General features: G+C 39.1%; 1 protein-coding gene across 1 annotated transcript in view; it reads right to left on the reverse strand.

The window, feature by feature from the left end:
- cita (citron rho-interacting serine/threonine kinase a) overlaps positions 1 to 15,955 on the reverse strand; it is a 216,449-nt gene that overhangs the window by 119,813 nt on the left and 80,681 nt on the right. The window contains exon 12 of the mRNA XM_043715278.1: positions 5,038 to 5,181. Coding sequence (XP_043571213.1) covers positions 5,038 to 5,181 — 144 coding nt within the window. The remainder of the gene's footprint in view (positions 1 to 5,037; positions 5,182 to 15,955) is intronic.

Below are 15,955 nucleotides of genomic sequence, written 5' to 3' on the forward strand. Positions count from 1 at the left end.
TTTACTGTACGTGTATCCAAACCTTTTTGAGATTTCTTCACAAGTTCACCCAAGTCTCTCTGATCAACATTTCCACATTTCATGCCCTTTAAAGATCCTGCTTTTCTACTCTTAAGCATCAAAGTGAATAACCTCTCATTTCCATCTGCCATTTTGTTGCACACTCACTTAACCTATCTATATCTATTTGCAGCCACTGTGTCCACCATCCTCCATCTGGCCCTCACCCATCTGGACAAGAAGGACACTGAAATCAGATTACTGTTCATAGACTTCAGTTCTGCATTCAACACTATTATTCCTCAGCACCTGATTGGAAGCTAAGTCTGCTGGGCCTAAATACCTCCCTTTGTAACAGGATCCTGGACTTCCTCACTGAGACTTCCTGACTGGATTGGGAACAGCGTCTCCAACACCATCACACCAAGCACAGGGCCTCCCCAGGGCTGTGCGCTCAGACCACTGCTGTTCACCTTGCTGACATACAACTGCGCAACGATGCGCAGCTTGAATCATATCATTAAGTTCTTTGACAACATGACTGTAGTTGGTCTCATCAGCAGATACGACGAGTCAGCATACAGAGAGGAAGTGCAGCAGCCAGTGGACTGGGTGTCAACAACCTGGCTCTGAAGGTAAACAAAAGAGATGGTTGTTGACTTCAGGAGGGTACAGAGCCACCACTCTCCACTGGACTTCGATGGCATCCCCATGGAAATCATGAATAGCACCCAAATTTCTTGGCCTTCACCTGGCAGAGAGTCTCACGTGGTCTCTCAACACCAGCTCCATAGCCAATAAAGCCCAGCAGCGTTTCTACTTTCTGCATAGGTTGAGGAAAGCCTACCTCCCATCCACACCACATTTGACAGAAGGTTCATTGAGAGTACCTCGAGCAGCTGCATCACTGTCTGGTTTGGGAATTCCACCGTCTCGGATCGCAAGACCCTATAACGGTTAGTCAGGACAGCTGAGAAGATCATCTTGGTCTCTCTTCCCTCCATTACAGACATTTACACCACATGCTGCATCCGCAGGCTAGCAGCATTGTGGATGGCCCAAAACATCCCTCATTCAAACGTTTTTCCCTCCTGCCAAATGGCAGAAGACACCGAAGTACTCGGTCTCTCACGGCCAAACTATGCAACAGTTTCTTCCCCAAAGCCATCATGCTGCTTAACACTGTATGATCACATTCTATACACTGGACATACAGTTGTCCGGTCATCATACTTTTACCCGAAACGTCGATTTACCTGCTCCATGGATGCTGCCTGACCTGCTCTCCTTTTCCAGCACCACTCTAATCTTGACACTGTATGATCATACTCTATTCCATGTGCAATTCTTTGCACGACTTTTTGAATTGTTGCTGAAACAATAGTTTATTAATGATCATTGATTGTTACACTGTAATTTGTCCACCACTGTGCCTATTGTCTTGTCTAGTCAGGAATTACTGTGCTGTTTTTTCTTATGCTGCCCTGTGTATGACTGTACTCTCATGTAATTTGTGTTGCCATGTAGCACCGTGATCCTGAAGGAACACGGTCTCATTTTTACTGTATCAGTTGTACATGGTAGAAATGACAAGTAAAGCTATTCTTGATTCTTCACAGCTTGCATTTCCACCTCACACAGCAAATGTAGACACATTACTCAGTCTCTTTGTCTAAGTCATTTATATAGACGTTTAACAGCTGACACCTCTTATGATACTCCATTCATCAAAGCTTATCAATCTGACAAAACCCGATTTATGCCTATTCTCTGCTTCCTGTCCATTAACCAATCTTTAATTCATGCAAATACATCATTCCCATGGGCCCTTCTCTTGTGCATGAACCTAATGGAAATCGAAATCTAAATTATATATGCTGATTCCTCATCGTCTAGCTTACTACCTCAAAAAATGCTAACAAATTTGTCAAGCCTGTCCATAAAACAATGTTGACTTTGCCTAATTATATTGCATTGTTTTACTTGCATTATTAAAACTTCCTTAATAATAGATTCTAGGAATTACCCAATGACTGTTGTCAGGCTAAATTGCCTACTGTTTCCAGTTTTCTCTCTCCCTGCTCTCTTGTATAGTGATGTTATATTTGTGAACTTCCAATTCTGGGACCTTTTAGAGAGTTTTTTTGGGAAAATCACAGCTAGCACATCCACCAACTGTACAGCTATCTATTTTAAAACCCTTGCAGGTCAACAGTTCGAGGATTTGTCAGATTTCAGATTTTCAAGTTCCTCTAGTGCTTATTCTGCACTGATGTTAAATTTCCTTAATTTCCTCACTCTTTCTGGTTATTCTCTTTCTGGTATGCAACTTGTCTCAGTTTTTAAAGTAAAAAGCACACAATATTTGTCTAAGCAGGTTGTCATTTCCTCATTCCCATAATACTTTATCCTCTGTCATTAAGAAACCAATATTTAGCTACCCTTTGCCTTTTTAGATACTGTAAAATCTCTAATAATGTATATTCTCAACTATTTTATTTATTCTATATTTTCCCTTATCATCAACTTTTTTGTGGCCCTTGTTGCTTCAGAAAATTCTCCAAATCCTTAGTCTTCTGACTATTTTGCAAGTCAAAAGCCTCTCTTTTTTAATGTAATATCACTTTTATTCTCCTTTGTAAGCCTTAGATGGATTTTTCTGGTTGAGTTTTTGTTTCACTATAGCATGCATTTTTGTTGGACATTGAATTGTTTCTTTAAATGCTTTCCCCTATTTATTTAGCACCAAACTTCTTAGTTAATTTATACAATCTACTGTCACTAGCTCTCTCCTCAAGCCTATTCAACTGGCTTTTCAGATTTTTGTTTGCATTTGGAGTATGCTGTTTCATATTTAAAAGTGGAGATCAGTTGAATTGTAATCACAATTTCCCATCAAATCTTTTAAGACATAACAGATCAACCCTGCCTCATTGCACAATACAATAGCTTTAACCTTGGTTGAGTGCATAAAACATTACTCTAAGAAATTGTCACAAGACTATTCAACAGAATACTCTGTGCTCTGTGTTCTTTTAGAACACAGTCTATATAAAGAATTAAGTCCCCACAACTATTAAACTGTCTTTGTTGAAAGATTCAAAAAAATTATTGCCTAACAATCTGTCCAACCATATAGCAGTTACCAAGCGTATAAGCTGCTCCTGTCAATGCTTTTGACCCTTGCTATTCCTTAGCTCAGCCACACCATCTCTATTTCCGGATGTTTTGAGCGAAAATCCTTTATCACTCTTGCTCTCATCATCTTTTGTAATCCATGCTACTACTTCTCCTTTTCCAAGTTCATCTGTTTAAAATGTTGTGGACCCTGGGATACTTATTTCCCAATCTGATTACCTTGCAATCATGTCTCTTTAATGATGAGAGCTAAACCAGTTATCTTCTATTATGCCACGATTTCATCTTACTGCAGATGTTACACACATTCAGATAAAGTGATTTCATTTTGACTTTACTTACCACTGCCATGAGTGCCAGGTTACAGCTTTTAAAAGCATGCTTCCAATTTTGGCTTTTAAAACAGTTAATTCACATTGCAGTCCACAATTTTAAAAGAGCACAAAAATGAAAAGAAGCAGCTGTTATACTACCTCGACTATTCTTTGATTCATCTACTCTTACATTCTGTCCCTTTCTGTCACACTCTGGTTACTATTACCTATATCAATTTCCTGCACTATTGCCTTCTCCTTTCCTTTTAACTTAGTAAATCTCCCGTCACACAGCCAATACTTAGTTTAGTGCCCTCTTTCTCACTCTAATTATTACAACTACTATTTAAGTCATCAAATCCAACAACCAAGCAAGGAAGGTAGTAGTGCCTGAAATAGATGACAACTAGTCAGTCAATCAAACACACCATGGAATAAGGTGAATATGTTAATCCCAAGTGTTCCCAAAATAGTCTTGAGCTTAGTTCTCTTCTTGACCTACAGCTGAAGATGTACCCCTTCAGAGTTCTTTTGATCAGGTCTGACAAGTGAATACAATGATGACAGCAAACACTCAATAAGTTAAAATTGCATTCAGTCCTGAAATATTAAACCGATAGACACTGCAATAAGGTTCACTGGTATCATTCATTGACAAAAGTTCTTAAAGGTTAAAAGGTAATAATATTGACAGACGTTGTTTCAGAAAGTTGTCCAAATTTGTGCTAAATCACTGCATGGTATGTAATAAGACTTTTCAGACAATCATGTGCCCCAGTTTAATTCCTAACTTTGTGCTGAGTCTGGTGATCCTAGAGAGGATTTGAACTAACCAAAATATTCATAGGTTAGAAAAAAACATTTGTGCTTCTGTTGCATATAATGCTAATAGACTGCAGGAAAACTATGCCCGTGACAAAAGGTCAATTTGCTGCAGTAGCTTTCCATGTTTGAATAAACTATTGTCAAGCACTGTCAAACTTGACACAGGAGTATCATTGGGGTGAGGTACCAGAGCATTTATGTGCCATGAAATCTTGAAAGAAAGTGAAGACTGCAGGTACTGGAGATCAGAGTCAAAAGTGTGGTGCTGGAAAAGCACAGCAGGTCAGGCAGCATCCAAGAAGCAGGAGAATTGGCGTTTGGGCATTTAGCCCTGATGAAGGGCTTATGCCTGAAACATCAATTCTCCTGCTCCTCAGATGCTGCCTAACCTGCTGTACTTTTCCAGCACCCTCTCGGCCATGAAATCTTAGCCATAATAAATAACTGCATTCAAGAAATGAGAGAGAATAAGAGAGAAGAACGAAGGCAACACTTCATCATAAAGCAACAATTGCATGTGATAATAAAGTCCACTAGATTTATGTGATTACCCAAAGTTTGGCCAAACAGATAAATTTTAAAGGAGCACCTTAAACAACGGTTGAAAGATAGGCTTCCAAAGGTTTGGGTTGAGAGACCTGATGCCACCATAACAGTCAAGTCACCGAGGAAACTTAGATGTGTTTAAAGTTCAGAACAGGTTGAAGTATTCGGAATATCATTCTTAGCCACAATCCAATAAACAGTAGTTTCTACTTACACTACACTCTGTTATATATGTGGCTAAATCTTGTTCCAGGATTGACTTCTGGGTTTCAGATGCCTTAAGTTCCACATCCTTTTGCTCAAGAGCTGTTTCCAGCTCAGAAAGTTTACGTTGTAAATGGGTAACTTCTTGATCCATCTGAAAATTAGAGTCAAATAAATACATCACTAACACACTAAAATAAAAATCCCAAAGAACTGTGAATGCTGGAAATCAGAAACAAAAACAGAAATTGCTGAAAAATCTCAGTTGGTCTGGCAGCACCTGTGTAGAGAAATCAGAGTTAATGTTTCCTTAATTGTGATTCCTCTCCACAGATGCTGCCAAACCTGCTGAGATTTTTCGGTAATTTCTGTTTTGGTCACTAACACACTAAGCCAGTTGCCCAATGTATCCCAAACTTCTGATTGATAGTGAGTATTGTAAGAGACCAATATTCTTTTTGGTCTGCAAGCTGAAATGGAGGTTGAACGGATGCATGTTAATAGCCAAAGAGTTTTGCAACTTGAAAATCAAGTATGCATGTTGTTATGGGATTCTATGATTCTCTGCGATACATTGCTACTCTGGGGAAGCAGTAAGAGGAAGAAGTCAAGACTGAATGGCTGAGAATCTTACGAGTTAAGTAAATACTCTCTTATTACAGCCGTCTGATTGGTTGAGCTGCAGAATATTAAAAACTGTAAGTGTAAAGAGCAGAAGAGTGGAAAAACTGTTCAATTCCTGCGGAAAGCATCCTTCACTCCTTCGCTGTGAGGAAAAGCAAGAAAAAAAATACAGAAAACCTTAAAAGAAATAATTCATAAATAGAAAAAAAACACAAGTACATCTGTTCAACCAACAAATCGAAGAACAATCCTCATTCTATAGACAATCCAAAATGTGCAGGTTAGGTGAATTGGTCATGCTGAATTGCCCACAGTATTTAGGGATGTATAGATCAGGTGCATAAATCAGGGGAAATGTAAAGTAATCGGGTAGGGGAATGGGTCTGGGTGGGATACTCTTCAGAGGGTCAGTGTGGACTTGTTGGGCCAAATGGCCTGTTTGCACACTGTAGGGATTCTATGATTCGGACAACAGTGATCACTACAAATATCAAAAGGTCTGAGAGAAAACTAACTTTCCACCTTGTGATCTGGACTTATGATCTTCAGAATTTTCTTTAACCTGTCCACATTCCTTTCCATCCACAATATCGGTGTGAACTGTATGTCTTTTGTCTATCTTAATTGTGATGGTGTATGTGCATATTTGGGGTCTTGAAGGAGTGCAGCTTAAGTTCCATAAATTAGTAAACCTTTCTTTTCAGTGCTCTTGTTAAAGTCAAGTCTGTTACATTAAATTGTGTTAATTTTCTGTTACTGAAGAAACCTGGTGTGTGTTGTTTTTGTCTTGAGCAGCAGTTGAGCAAATTGATAATTTTGGTGATCTCATTGGAATTTTACACATTTAAACAAATTGTGGAACAGTGGGGAATGATTGTTGACACAATCTTCCCAGTTAAGCTTTGGCAACTTTTGAGAACTTTTGAGTTCTACTTTTGACTACCTTTATTTTTTAAAAGAAGTCATAAGATAACAACCTTTGAAGAAGGCCAATGGTCTCCATTTATCATAGCTTATCCATCTACAGACTTTCTTCATTACAATATGCAAACTCTAATGTAATCCTTTCAAGGTCTTTTGCACCTGGGACTATTCATGTCATGTAAAGAAAGCCCTGGCTACAGGTCTTTTGCTATTTGAGCCTGTGCTCCCCTGTACTAATGTCATAGCTTATTTAAAGTTGCCTGTTACAAACTATCCTTTCATATACTCTTTATAAAGCCCCCTTTCAGCAAAAGCTTCAAAATAAATGGTTTTATACCATTATGCAATGTTTCAATTACACGAATCACCACACTGGCTCTTCTCTCTACCTCCCTAGTTCACACATTTCCTTCATTAACTCCTGATCAAAGCTGCACACAGTACTCCAAGTATGATAGTTGTTATTAAACCAATGTGCAGTTTCCATGCGACAACTCCAATTGTTTGGAGAGAAAGACAGATACAATCATATTGTGCTGCTGACACTGGTTGGCAGAAATCATTAGAAGCAGTTCAGAGACAGACCACATGGCAGTGAACTGAGAACAGCTGGTGTGATTCTACTGTTAAGTAGCAAGAATATAACCATGAAACCAGTTATTTTACTGGTAGTTGGCAGGAAAGCAATAGAGTAATAAAGAGGCCGATTTCACCTGACGAGAAGTAATAAGATAAGCAAGTCAGCAAGCCTGCACGGATTAAAGGAAGTTCTTTTGTTTAAAAGAGTTCATCAATTCAAAGTCTGTGAAAAGATTTGTAGCTCGGGTGCTCGTTGTTGTGTTTCTGTTCGCCGAGCTGGGAATTTGTATTGCAGACGTTTCGTTCCCCTGTCTAGGTGACATCCTCAGATCTTGGGAGCCTCCTGTGAAGCGCTTCTGTGATCTTTCCTCTGGCATTTGTAGTGGTATGAATCTGCTACTTCTGGTTGTCAGTTCCAGCTGTCCGCTACAATGGCTGGTATATTGGGTCCAGGTCGATGTGCTTATTGCTTGAATCTGTGGATGAGTGCCATGCCTCTAGGAATTCCCTGGCTGTTCTCTGTTTGGCTTGTCCTATAATAGTAGTGTTGTCCCAGTCGAATTCATGTTGCTTGTCATCTGCGTGTGTGGCTACTAAGGATAGCTGGTCATGTCGTTTCGTGGTTAGTTGGTGTTCATGGATGCGGATCGTTAGTTGTCTTCCTGTTTGTCCTATGTAGTGTTTTGTACAGTCCTTGCATGGGACTGCACAAAACACTACATAGGACAAACAGGAAGACAGCTAACGATCCGCATCCATGAACACCAACTAACCACGAAACGACATGACCAGCTATCCTTAGTAGCCACACACGTAGATGACAAGCAACATGAATTCGACTGGGACACTACTACTATTATAGGACAAGCCAAACAGAGAACAGCCAGGGAATTCCTAGAGGCATGGCACTCATCCACAGATTCAATCAATAAGCACATCGACCTGGACCCAATATACCGGCCACTGCAGCGGACAGATGGAACTGACAACCGGAAGTGCCAGATTCAAACCACTACAAATGCGGGAGGAAAGATCACTGAAGCGCTTCACAGGAGGCTCCCAAGCACTGAAGATGTCACCTAGACAGGGGAAGAAACGTCTGCAACACAAACTCCCAGCTCGGCAAACAGAAACACAACAACAGAGTTCATCAATAAATGTTTATATTTCCAGAAACATTTCCATGAATCCCCTCTATTGTTATTTTTCTATTTTTCTCATTTTTGGCTTGGAACTGTGAATTTTGAACAGTAGCTTGTTTTAAAAAGACGACCAAATGGCTGACATTTGCTGTTGGGAAATGGCCTGGAAAGATAATGCAGGTTAATGACCGATTTAAAAAACACTGTAGTCACTCGGCACCAAGATGTGGTTATGCTCAGGGATTGGCAGATGATTGGATGTTGAATTGGTCAATCAAGGGAGTACTGGCGCTGGTCAGCCAAACACAAAGAGTGCTGTAAAAGACAGAAAACAAAAGTGAACTGGTGCCAATTAGGGTTTTGAGCAGGAGGCAATTTTTACTTACAAGCTACACAACTTTGGTTTTTCTATCTCGAGTTATTGTGTTTGCTGAATGTTCTGAGAAAAGAACCTTATTCTACAATAAATGAAGTAAAAGTTTCCAGAAGTCTATTGAAACAGTTTGAATCGGTCAGTGATTTCAGAATGCAAGCAAAATGCACAATTCTACGTGCCTGTAACACAACCCATCAAAGGATTTCACAAAAGGCTGGTATTCGTCAGAGAGGTGATTATCGAATTAACAATTCTTTTTATTTTCTTTTGTAATTGATCCCTTAACCATGTCTGTCTGTTGATGTGAGAATGGGGGTTTATACTCAAAGAAGGTTGTCTTAGATTGTAGGTATTAATTAGATTGCCTTGTTATTTATCAGTGTTCTGCTTAAGTTATATTTTGACCAATAAATTATCAATTTTTTTAAGTTATAAACTTGGAGTCTCAGATCTGTCATTTGTAAAGTCTGGTTAGAAACAATTGATCAATTTTGAAGGTCACTAAATGTTTTAAGATCACTGTAACATGAATCAGCAATAGTGGCTGATTTGGTTTGGCTTGCTACCCCTACGTTGCAACATGTCAAACGACCAAAATAAGTTTAGTCGCCAGTCTATTAAAAAATAACCAAGGCTATCGTGACGAAAGCAATTGGAGAAAAAAATTGATCATTGAAATAAAGGTTAAAACTAGACTCTTCAGCAATCCTACTTTTAATAACCGGTAAAATCAGATAAGCTGCACAGAAACATTACACAAATGATATGAAGATATAGATACAAGATAATGGGAAGTACTAATAGTCCTGAGTTTCCAATTTAACCACAGCATAATTCACACCAATTGATTTATGCTAATTTCATGCCAATGCATCATTGCATGCAAATTTCTTTCTACAGCCACACTACATTGCGCAAAGGGAAAAAATACACAGGTTTCTTGGGTCGTCATTGACTTCTCATGCAAGTCAGGGACTAACTGTTCATTTTGGGTCTAAAATATTTGTTTTTGAGATACTGACCCTCAGTGTCCATCCACATACTTTTTCAAGTTCCACTTCTATTCAATATTCGTTTAAGTCATTGAAATGATAAAGTCATGGAGTAGGATTTGATCTACCATGCATATGCTAGATCTTTGAAAGAGCTATTCAATTAGTCCCATTTTACTGCTGTTTTGCCACAGCCCCTAAAATCACTTCTATTTTAGAGATTTATCGATTTCCCTCATGGATATTAATATTGAATTTGCTTCCATGCCCTTTCAGGCAGTGCATTCAAGTTCAAAACAACTGTATGTAAAGTCTTTTATTTTCTCCCCATCTCATGTTGCCTCTAATTGGCTTACTTACATCATTTTCTCAAATTTATTAACAAACTGTTTCAAAATGACATTTAGTCCTTACTAAATGTTCATAATTTTGAATGTTTCTACTAAATTTCACCTTGGCCTTCTATGTTCTGAAGAGATCTATACAATTCTTCTGCTCTCTACAAGTAACTTGATGTCCTTCACCATGGTAATAAAGCCTCTCAAGGCTTTAATACTCTTCCTAATGTAGTGAATAGAATTGGCCACAATACACCAGCTGAGGTCTAACTACCATGCAGAGTATAACTTACTTGTTTTTGTGTATTATATCTCGAGTTATGAAGCTAAGAATCTCAAGACTTTTTAAGAAGCCTCTCGACTTGCCCTGCCACACTCAAAGAATTGGGAACACATGGTTACAAATCCTGCATCCCCTATAGAAGTACACAGTTTCTCATTCTCCTCACTCTCCCTTCAAGAGTGAATCACTTAACGTCTGTGAAATTTCACCTGTTTATTTTACTATTATGCCTACAGGCTCCTATAGTCAGTCATTCCTTACTTATCGTTACTACATTTTCAGAATTTTGAGTCATCTATAAAGTTTTAGATTAGGTCTTGTACATTCAAGCGTAGGTCACTAAAACTACAGGATTTCAAATAGAGGAGGGATCACAGCACAAATTCTTGAAAAGATCTTGTGGTTTATTTGGTAGTATTCCTATCTCTGAACCAGATGATTCCTGTTTCAAGTCCAAATAGAAGACTTGATCATTAAGGAAGGCACATTCAGGAATCAGATGAATCAGGTTTCTAAATCAACGTGTAAATCATTCTCCTACTCCAGGCCAGAGGCTGTGATGCCAAATCCATGTCCAAAAGTAGTACAAAAAGCAGGCAAAAATATTTTTTATTATTTATATATAAAATAAATTTACTGGAGACATAAATTGACTTTACACATTTAATGTATCAAATTCAGAAACAAAAGCTTTAAACACAAATTTGTACAATTCCACTCAGTTTTTTTTCATTCACTCTTGGGATGTGAGCGCTGCTGACGAGAACTGCATTTATCATCCATCCCTAATTACCCTGGAGTCACAATATAGAAAATTTTATTTTACAGGGAATGCAATGAAAAGATGTTAAGTCATAACAATCATTCTCTGCTGTGACACATTTGGTTCTGAAGACAAAATCTGCATCAGATAGATCAACTTCTTCACCAAAACATGTACTCATTGGCCATACTGTTGCACACATCACCTTCTGTGCCAATGTGCATTGATTAACCTGCATCTCTTGAATAATTCAACAATAATCTCCATTCATCCCACGGCTATATGCTTGCACAGCATTCGTAACATTGGAGCTTCATCTTTTAGAGAAAGTCTTTTCCTCCAGTTATCGCATCTTTTTTTCTGCAATCATCGAAGCATGCAACATGGAAACAGAACCTTCGGTCCAACCAGTCCATGCCGACCATAATCCCAAACCAAACTAGTCCCACCTGCTTGCTCCTGGCCGTTAAAACTCCAAACCTTTCGTATTCATGTATCTATTCAATTGTCTTTTAAACTTTGTAATTGTATCTACATCCAAGTTCATTCTACATAAGAACCAAGCTCTGTAAAAAAATTGCCTCATTTCTTTTTTAAAATCTCTCTCCTCTTACCTTAAAAATTAGAATCTTGTCTTGAAATTCCTCAATCTAGGGAAAAGTCAACAACCATTAACTCTACCTAAACCTCATTATTTAGAAACTTCAATTAGATCGCCCCTCAACCTCCTGCGCTCCAGTGAAAAAGGTCCCAGCCTTTATAGCTCAAACCTTCCACACCCAGCAACATCCTGGTAAATCTCTTCTGTTCCCTTTCCAGCTTGATAATATCCTTCTCATAACTGGGCGACCAAAACTGGACACAATATTCCAGAAGAGGGCTCACCAATGTCCCATACAACTTCAGCATGGCTTCCCAATTCTTTTAAGATCTTTTCCAAATAGATATCTAATGGTTGAGCAAAGCTGGATAGAGCGCAGGTAATCACTGCATTATCACTGTCCTGAGATCCAACTTTGGCAAAAACATTACTGACAGGATGTGACCTGAAGGTGTTCAAGATGAGAAGAAGTTTTTTCCAATCCTTCTGGTCAGAAGATCCAAACTTTCCTCAGCCATATTCAAGCTACCTTCAACCATCCATTATTTATTACAAACATGGACAACAGCTGTTTGTGGTGTTTCCTTGTCTACAACACCTTTAATGGGTGAAGCATTGCTCCATTTGGAAATATGTGACCTCAGAATGAATCTACACTTTATCTTCATTAAAATTGATTTATCTCCATCTTCGCTCACTGCTTGTTTAGCTGGCATGTCAAAATTCACTGGAATCTCATCTATCTTTCCAATACAGGTCAATCTATCTCCATTATTTTATCAACAACTGATTATAAAACATCAAAATGCAATAAACTGGCCATTAAGTTCTCAGAGAAGATACTGTGAAATCATGGTCCTCTGCTGCAATACAAAGTTGCTTCCCTTCATAAACCTGATATGCAATGCAGAGCTGGCTTTGAAATCTTCAGAATCTCATTTTCTTGCTTGCTTTCTGGTGAATTTTCAGATAAGTCTGCAAGAAACTGAAAATCCATTCTGACAATATTCATTGAAGTATTTTACAATTTCATTTCCCAAATGTAGCCACAAGTTTGGATTACCTCTTTTGTTGGATATCAACACAGACTGCGTAGAGAGTTCCCTCTAATCTATAATATTCATCCCTAATACAGTTCTCGAATTCTCTAGCTGCTACTATTAGCAATTATTCATCTGCTCTACACTCTCAATGATGTCAACCTGAAACTAAGCAAAGTCGACTATTCCTTCTTGATATCAGACCGTCTTATTAGAAAGCTGAATTGGTATAAACGCAATTCACAACAATATTTTTGAAAAATTCATTCAAGAGATGAGGGCATTGCTGGCTAGGCAAGCATTTACTGCCCATCCCAAATTGCCCAGAGTCAATCACATTACCATGGCTCTGGAGTCATATGGAGGCCAGACAAGGTAAGGATGGCAGATTTTCTTCCCGAAATGATATTAGTGAACAAGATGTTTTTTTTCCAACAATCAACAATGGTTTCATGGTCATCATTAGACTCTTCATTACAGATTTATTTTATACAATTCAAATTTCACCATTTGTCGTGGCAAGATTTCAACTGTATCCCAAAACAGTACCTGGGTCACTGAATTAACAGTCGTACAATAACATCACTACGCCATCACCTCCCATTAAGATGGTAGATTTTCAATCAGGTGTCAATAGGGGCAGAAACTAAGGGTTGATCAGCTGCCTTCAATAGTGTGCTGTTCAATGACTCTATAAATAAGACAGTTGCACCAGGGAGGGTTGACTTCAGTGTAGCAGGTAGAGACACCTCTGTTTTTTAGCTCAAGGTCAGGAGTCGATCTTTATTGGAGATCCACCATTGCTCAAACACATATGATGTTAATAAAACATTATTTACTTTAAGAAGTTCGTGGTACTGCTAGGTTTCACTGAAATCATACTTTCCAAGAGTACTGGAATTCTCTCCAAAAGATTCCCCACCACCAGCATCAGCCTGACTTACCCGTTCTTACCACACTTTTTGATCAGGTTTGTAACCAAATCCTCTGGCAGCATCCTCCCATTTGAAGGAAGTTAGAACATTCAACCAGAGGACTTGGAATGAAGTAGAAGAAGGCAACATTGTGAAGGGGAGCAAGGGGTCTACAATGTGGAGAAGGCAGCAGGAGACATTGACAGGTTTAAACATGTCAAAAAAGAAATCAACTAATTGGGAGGCAGGAAAATTTGAAATCTCTGGACATAATTAATTCCTTGCCAATGAATATGGAAACTCATGCTTAAATTGTAGCCACTCAGTAACCACTATATAGGAAAAATACAGTAGATGCTGTTATAATGAACAATTTGTTAAATTTAAATCTGAGATTCAGATCAGAGTTACAGCAAAATTGATAGTAACTGGTAAATACACAAAGCTGAATAATTTTAACAAGTTAAAGGTGTTAGCTATGAATCATTTGTCTGCAGAAGGTGCTTTTCATTCCATTCTTTTTTGGGACAGTGCATTGTTGGCTATGCTAGCATTTCTTCGCAGTTACCCATGAAAATGTGGTAACGAGCTGCCTTCTTTAATTGCTGTAGTCCATTTTGTGAAGGCAGACAGGCCAATGGGAAGGGTGTTTCAGAAGTTTGACACAGTAACACTGTTGGAACCGCATTATATTTCCAAGTCAGATGACAAGTGATTTCTAGTGAAGCTTGCAGGTGGTGTCATTCCCGTATATCTGTTGCCCTTGCCCTTCTCAAAGATAGTGGCGGCAGATTTTGAAGGTGCTGTCAAAGTAGACTGCGTAAATTTCTACAATGCACTCTGTAGATATCCTGTAACTAACAACTAACCAACCTTTATTTAACAAAATTACTTTTTGGCTAGTTTAAAATCATTGAAGTAGTAAATTTTGGTTATGATTATTTAGCTAGCAATGGGCAATAAATGCTGGGCCAGCCAGCAATGCCACACATCCCATGCATGAATGCAAAACAAAAATCCTTAAACCATCTGGTGTAAGCATGTCCATAATATTGTTAGCATGGCAGTGGAAGACGAAGAATGCAAGAGGGCATGCTAGGAGCAGTACCAGGCATACAAAAAAAAATGAGGGGTCAACCTGGTGAAGCTACAAAACAGGGTTACTTGCATGCCAGATATCAAATGCAGCAAGTGATAGATAGTGATAAACGATTCCACAACCAACAGATCAGATCAAAGCTCTGAAGTGCTGCCTATCGAGTTGTGAATAATGATGGACAATTAAACAACTCACTGGAGGAGGTAGCTCATTAATATCCTCATCCTTAATAATGGGGGAGCCCAGTACATCAGTGTGATAAGACTAAAGCAATCACAACAGTCTTCAGCCAGAAGTGCCATGATCCCATCTCTGCCTCCTCCAAATGTCCGCAGTATCACATGTGCCAGTCTTCAGCCAATTTGATTCACTCCACATCATATCAAGAAACAATTGAAGGCATTGAATGCTGCAAAGACTATGGCCCCTGACAGCATCCCAACAATAGTACTGAAGCTGTGTCTTCCAGAATTTGCAGCACTCCTAGCTAATTGCCCCAGTACAGCTATAACAATGGCATCTAGCCAACAGAATGGACAATTGTACATATCCAACCTGGATAATTTCTGCCTCATCAGTCTACTCTCGATCATGTGACGGAGGGGTCATCATTAGTGCTATCGAGCAGCACCTGCTCAGCGATGCCTAGTTTTGGGTCGTCAGATCCACTCAGCTCCTGACATAATGATGGTCTTATGGTCAAAGTGGACAAATTGCTTAATTCCAGAGGCGAGAGGAAGTGACAGCCCTTGACATCAAGGTTGCATTTGACCAAGTTTGGCATCAAGGATCCTGGCATAACTGGAGTCAATGGGAATTGGAGGAAAGCTCACCACTGGTTAGAGTCATACATGGCACAAAACGAAGATGGTTATGGTTATTGGAGGTCAGTCATCTCAGCTCCAGTCTAGTGCTACATGAACTTCTTATGGTAGACTCTTGGACCTAACCATCTCCAGCTTTTGCATCAATTATTTTCCTTTTATCATAAGGTCAGAAGTGGGGATGTTTGTCGATGATTACACAAATATTCAGCACCATTCATGACTCCTCAGATGTTACATAGAACATAGAACAATACAGCACAGAACAGGCCCTTCGGCCCACAATGTTATGCCGAACATTTGTCCTAGCTTAAGCACCTATCCATGTACCTATCCAATTGCCGCTTAAAGGTCACCAATGATTCTGGCTCTGCCACTCCCACAGGCAGCGCATTCCATGCCCCCACCACTCTCTGGGTAAAGAACCTA

This window comes from Chiloscyllium plagiosum, chromosome 25 (genome assembly GCF_004010195.1).
Source record: "Chiloscyllium plagiosum isolate BGI_BamShark_2017 chromosome 25, ASM401019v2, whole genome shotgun sequence".
Lineage (NCBI taxonomy): Eukaryota > Metazoa > Chordata > Chondrichthyes > Orectolobiformes > Hemiscylliidae > Chiloscyllium > Chiloscyllium plagiosum.